This window comes from Malaclemys terrapin, chromosome 11 (genome assembly GCF_027887155.1).
Source record: "Malaclemys terrapin pileata isolate rMalTer1 chromosome 11, rMalTer1.hap1, whole genome shotgun sequence".
In the NCBI taxonomy this organism is placed as follows: domain Eukaryota; kingdom Metazoa; phylum Chordata; order Testudines; family Emydidae; genus Malaclemys; species Malaclemys terrapin.
The window spans coordinates 28,228,998-28,234,965 of NC_071515.1; the positions used below are offsets into that span (position 1 = coordinate 28,228,998).

The window sequence follows — 5,968 nt, forward strand, 5'->3', positions numbered from 1 at the left end:
AAATGACTTTCCACAGCTCTTTGGCCTACTGAGTGCTGTGCTGTTTTTTCTGTGCTTAAATAAAAGCATTCGTGGCATATGGTTCAAGCTGCAGTTCTTTCCTAAAAACTTGAATTTTTGTCAGTTTTTGTTCCTGGATTTCTTGTCTCTTTTTTTAAATTGTCATCTTCAGTAGCTCAGCCAATTGTTTCTTCTTCGTTCTCTCCTTCCCCACCCCCAGGTTGCCAATGTCATTCTGCGAAACCAGGAAACTGGGCAAATTCTTCTGCAGAAAGTTTATGACTTAGAATTCCTGCTTCTGAAGTGGTTAAGTTTGTTCATTAGACTGCCTGCATGGAAAGAGTCTGTGGGCCAGTTTGCATCTGGCACCACATGGACATAAGAGACAAGAAACCTCCTCCCTTATGCCTCCATACAGATGTGATCCCCTAGTAGCTACACTGACTCCACACTCTTCAAAGAAGATGAGGATGGAATGGGATTAAGGGACCCACTTCTCACCCCACCAGCCAGCGGAGTTGTGTCCACACACTGGAGGAAACAAATATTCCACCCTGTAACTGAGTAGTACAACATTTATATTGCTCCCCTGTCTCAAGGCATTTCAGGCAGTGTGGTGCCTGGCTAAAGCTGGATGACTCCTCCAGCTGTTACTGGAGTGATGCTTCCCTGCATCATGCCTAATAAAAAGCTGTGCTTTCAAAGCATAGTGAATTCCTGTATTTGCAAAAGGATTGTGAGAAGAAAAGATGGCTCTTGGAGAGAGGGTTGGATAAAGCCAGCAAGTACTATAGCAGATAAAAATTAACATTGTGCTTATAATACAGTAGGTGCCATCAAATGAACCCATATAACTAAAGCTGCTTTAATAACTACTATTTGTTCAAGTGGTTATATAACTCAAGTGACTTTAAAAAATACTGAAATGACTGAATAAGGGAAGATAGTGCTCAGTCCTGGACTGATTTTTTTTTTCTTTCAGCACTGATTGGCAAAAGTATTATTAGAACCATGAAGGGCTTTGTGGTTTCAGACTTTTTTTTATAAACTAAAAAAAAAAAAAATACAATTTTCAGGCAGCTGTTCCCTAACGTGGACTAGAACCTTGGAATATCTTGAAAAAACAACAGTGCTTAAGAACGGAAGGTAGACAGCGCTCTTTCCTCTGAGTCGGTTATTGGGTCTGAAATCTGGCAGGCTGTTTGAGGGGCATTTTTGCTGATGTCTTTCATATGAGACCCAAATAGAGGTCATTAAAGATCCCACTTCACTTTTCTCAAAAGTAGGGCAGCTAATGCTGTAGTTCCCACCAAGTCCCAACCCAGGTAATTGCTTCCTGCCTCTCCAAATCCCCCTCCCCCGTTTCAGTTAGATATAGTATTCTTCACTTCCCTTGATGGGGCTGTACTTTATTCCCCTCCTCCCTGCCCCATTGAGTTAGTAACAAGTGGCCCATTTGGGTAGCTGGAGGCATCAGATGCCCCTTTTGTTGCCCTTACTTACGGCTACCAGTGACGTTATGCGTGTGTAGGCAAGGGTTCCGTGTGACTGTCCAAATCCTCTATTCTCTTCAGTACCTAGGGCTCTCTTGTTGCCTCCTTGGGCTGTTCAGAGTGTCTAATTAAAAAATTAGAAAAAACACACACACAATCTAGACAAGCTACATTTATACCAAGAACCACAAAGACCATTTACCTTCAGCAAATGAGTGCTCAAGAAAAACTGGGGAGGGGAGTTAAAACATTTTATATAAATATATGCTATCAATAGTACATTTATTCAAATGTGTCCTCAGAACAATGATCATTGCCCCAACAAAATTAAAAATCTAAAATTCAGTAGATCTCTAAGAGGCCTCTGGTCCGAATTTTCTTATGCAGCCCCAACTATTACTTTTTTTAAAATTCAAAGGACTAAAATTTCAAGTTCAAGAACTTAGGCAGTAGGAGTTCTTTGGGGGTTCTTTACTGGAAGATAAATTGAGAGAGTCCTCCTCTAAACCCTTAGGAGGAACAACCATAACTGGTAAATACGCTTCTCCAGCTGTGACCAGAGATTTTGTCTCAGTTGCCCAAAATGCCTTACAACACTTTAAATTGGAAATTTGCAGAAAAACTTCAGGTTGGGGTGTAAATTTGGCAAAATTATAAACTGCTTAATTGAATGTAAAATGAATAGTGATAGTATCAGGACCCTTTGGAATGCTCAGAACAGTAATTAGATTTAGGAATAAATCTGTAATTAAATAAAAATTAAGAATAGTTTAAATTAGAAAATCTAGTAATGGTGGCTATAGGGTGATGTAATATAATGGGAGATCCCACTTCTAGGCACCCAGGAGTCCATTGCCTCTGATGTAATAATTCCACTTCCTGTGAGGAATGACTCATCAAAATCCCATAGAGATACATTGACGCCCATAGGAATACATGGGACTTTCAAACAGGAAGTAGCTAGGGTTCATCCAAAGGTCAGCTGAAAAACTCCATAGGAACACACTGAACCCATAGAGGTCTATGATAGGAAGAGGAGCTACTAGGACACGCCACTAATTAGCATACAATTAACATATGCTAATCGCTGGAAACTGATTGGCTGAGCTTGAGTGTCACATGTTGGTACACGTGACAATTTTGCATATGCAAATCCCTGAAAGTTGATTAGCTATAATTTATCATCGTAATTCAGCCAATGTGCTGCAAATCGTATATAAAGGTGATAGCCAACAGGCTAAAACCTTGTAGGGGACAAGGACCTGAAGGAGAGCGGAACGCTGCAGGGCACCTGGAAGAAAGAAGATGCTCACAGAGCTGCAGCAACCACACCAGTGGAACCTGCTGGGTAAGAAAGCTAACTATTGCCTTATTGCAGCAGAGTAGCTAACTACCCACGATCTCAAGCACTGACAGCGCTCGCTAGCCTCAGAAAATGCTCACTGGCAGCCATCGCTCACAAAGCAGCTACTACTGCAGCAGCACCACAAGCCATAACAATGGCTTCTGTAAGTAGCTAATGGCCTTTCCATCCTAGCAAAGCAACAACAGCAGCCCCGCAACCCACACTCGCTAGCATCGTTCCCAAGCAGCTCTTGCAGCAGTCCACTCAGGGTTCCAAGGTTGCCCCTGGCAATGGCCGTTTCTGCCACCCAGCCAGCCGAGGCCACTGCAGCAGCCAAGCAGGCTTCTGTATCTGCTCCCTGAGGAGAAACTTTACCTCAGTGGAAGCAGGCAGCCGCTTGAACAACAGCACAGATTGCTACAGCACAGAGCGCTCCCAAAACATAGACCAAGCAGAAGGCCCTCGAAGACAGTGCAGAGGGATTGTTAAGAAAGCCCCTGTAAGTCCCATCTTTCATTTATGAGGGGCTGCAAGTGTAAATAAAGTTGGATGTTTCTGTCTGAGTGAGATCTGCTTCTACCCATTTAGTAACCACCAGGCCAGCGCTTCCTAGGTGCTTAGTTTTAAGTATTTAATATTGAATGTTTAATTAATATATTGTTACATGTTCAATTATTATATTGTTATACGGTATAGAGTATTAAGTGAATGATTATATTGTTATATGCCGTAGAGTTAAATTGAAATTGTTATTGTAGTGTTGCGTTTTTATTTGTTGCGCCGTTTCATTCCCTTTTTAACTGTAACCTTATTTTATCTATATCTACTCTTTTAGTGGAACCACTCACTTCTAAATAAATACTACTTTTCTTTTCGAAGATTCACTGCTTGACTGTCTATTCTTGATCAGAGGCCTGTATCCGTGTCCTTTCAAGGGAAAGTTAGCTAGCTGCGGCTTTCCCTGGAACCTCCTTTAGGGCGGGCCACAACCTTAATTACCGGAACAGATAAATTAAAAATAAAGGTTTTAAATTAAGAGCAGCATTTGTAGGCAACTTCACTGGCTAAATTCAATTGGTTTAAAATATTCCGGTAACACAGCCTCAGAATTACAAAATATATATTCACAGTCACCCAAAACAACTTGCAGTTTGGCAGGGTATAAAACCATTCTTTTTGCACCACTTTATGTAAATCCTGACTTGAATATATCTAGTTTTCTGTGCAGAATATGCATCAGTCTGGCAAAAACCAGAAATTAATTGCTCCTTTCAGAAAGCTCATGACTAGGCTCTTATTATTTCAAGAAGCCTAGCCCTAACTCAAGTGGAAGAGACAATAACCTCAAAAAAATTAACAGTAGGAGCTTTCCCCTTGCTTCTGTACATAATATGCCCAGGATCCCAAAGAGCGGAGGAAGGAAAGGGAGCTAACTTGACACCCTTGGCAACACACAAAGGGAGTGGCCCATGACACTCCTAGCACATCACAATACCCGGGTGAGCAGTGATGCCCTGGACCAAGTACCCAGTGGGAACATAGGGGGGGGTGAAAGTCCACAGCTGCCACGCACAATGGGTTAAAGCTTTCAATCGCTGGAGCAAAACACCAGCCCCAATCAAACCCATCAGAACCCATCAAGCCACACTGCACCATGTCAAGAACCTCCGGAGGAGACAAACTGCTTAACGAGCTTGGCTACAAGCTAGGCCAGACCCTGGGTGAGGGCAGTTACTCTAAGGTGAGGGTGGCCACCTCAGCCAAGTACAAGGGCCCACTAGCTATCAAGGTAGTGGATCGGCGCCGGGCACCCCCCGACTTTGTACACAAGTTTCTACCACGGGAGCTCTCCATCCTGAGGGTGATCCGGCACCCCAATATCGTGCGGGTCTTTGAGTTCATCGAGGTCTGCAATGGGAAACTCTACATTGTGATGGAAGCAGCGTCCACTGATCTGCTCCAGCTGGTGCAGCGGCTGGGGAAACTACCTTGTGTCCCCGAGGCCCGGGACATCTTTGGACAGATCGTTGGTGCCGTGCGCTATCTTCATGACCGGAACCTGGTGCACCGGGACCTCAAGTGTGAGAATGTCTTGCTCACCTCTGATGGCCGCCGAGCAAAGCTCACTGACTTTGGCTTTGGCAAGGAGGCATGTGGCTACCCAGACCTGAGCACTACCTACTGTGGATCAGCTGCCTATGCCTCCCCCGAGGTGCTGCTGGGCATTCCCTACGACGCCAAGAAGTACGACATATGGAGCTTGGGCGTGGTGCTCTATGTGATGGTGACTGGCTGCATGCCCTTTGACGACACCCACATCCACAGCATGCCCCGCCGCCAGAAGAAGGGGGTCCTCTACCCTGATGGTCTTCCTCCTCTGCCTGAGCCCTGCAAAACCCTCATCGCCCAGCTGCTCCAGTTCAGCCCAGCCTCCCGGCCTGGGGTGGGACAGGTGGCCAAGAACTGCTGGCTTAAAGGGGATATCTAAAAGGGCAAGGCTCCCCCATATATTCCAGCCCTAGGACATGTGCAGGGACAGCTGGGGCACCAACCCTGTGGAGCAGCACGTTAAACAGATATTGACAATGAGGAGCTGGAAAGGACCAGGGTCATTTACAGGTGCAACAGCCACATGAAGCGGATAGTAAGATTTAAAGTGATGATGTGACCACATGTTGCTAGAAGAAGGTTAAAGGCCCAACCACCCTATGAAGCTGCTGCAGGTTGGATTTCAAGGGACCGGGACCATGCTGAGATAGTGGCAAGAATGACAAATGGGGGCTGTTTAAAGAAGCATTTACCACAGGGAACATTGGAGTACCATCAACTTACCAGTGGCAGCAGGAAGAAGATGATCCCCCCTGCAAGCAGATTTGGACTTCACCACAACGCCTGAAGGTGGTAGCGTACGGGTGAGATGATGGGACAAATAGCAGCAAAGATCTTTGTCACCTACTCCCTAATGGACTATAATAAACTCTGAAGTTCCCATGTGGCTGACTTTCTGTGCTGCTGCCTGATTCCTTTCTGCCAAAAAGTGTCTGAGTCACCCGATAGCATTTATAATAAGGGCCGTGGCCAGGGCTTTGGGGGGCTGGAGGAGATCTTTTTAATCTCTTTCCCACTGCTC

The 5,968-nt window shown here is 45.0% G+C and overlaps 1 protein-coding gene across 1 annotated transcript; it reads left to right on the plus strand.

The window, feature by feature from the left end:
* Positions 1-4,492: 4,492 nt before the first annotated feature.
* On the plus strand, positions 4,493-5,326 carry LOC128845540 (testis-specific serine/threonine-protein kinase 6-like). Its single transcript, XM_054044336.1, has one exon. It carries the CDS (start codon positions 4,493-4,495, stop codon positions 5,324-5,326), a length of 834 nt encoding a protein of 277 aa, XP_053900311.1.
* Positions 5,327-5,968: the final 642 nt, after the last annotated feature.

Excerpts from the sequence above, each read along its gene's own strand:
- LOC128845540 (XM_054044336.1), top strand. The coding sequence starts at position 4,493 with ATGTCAAGAACCTCCGGAGGAGACAAACTGCTTAACGAGCTTGGCTAC.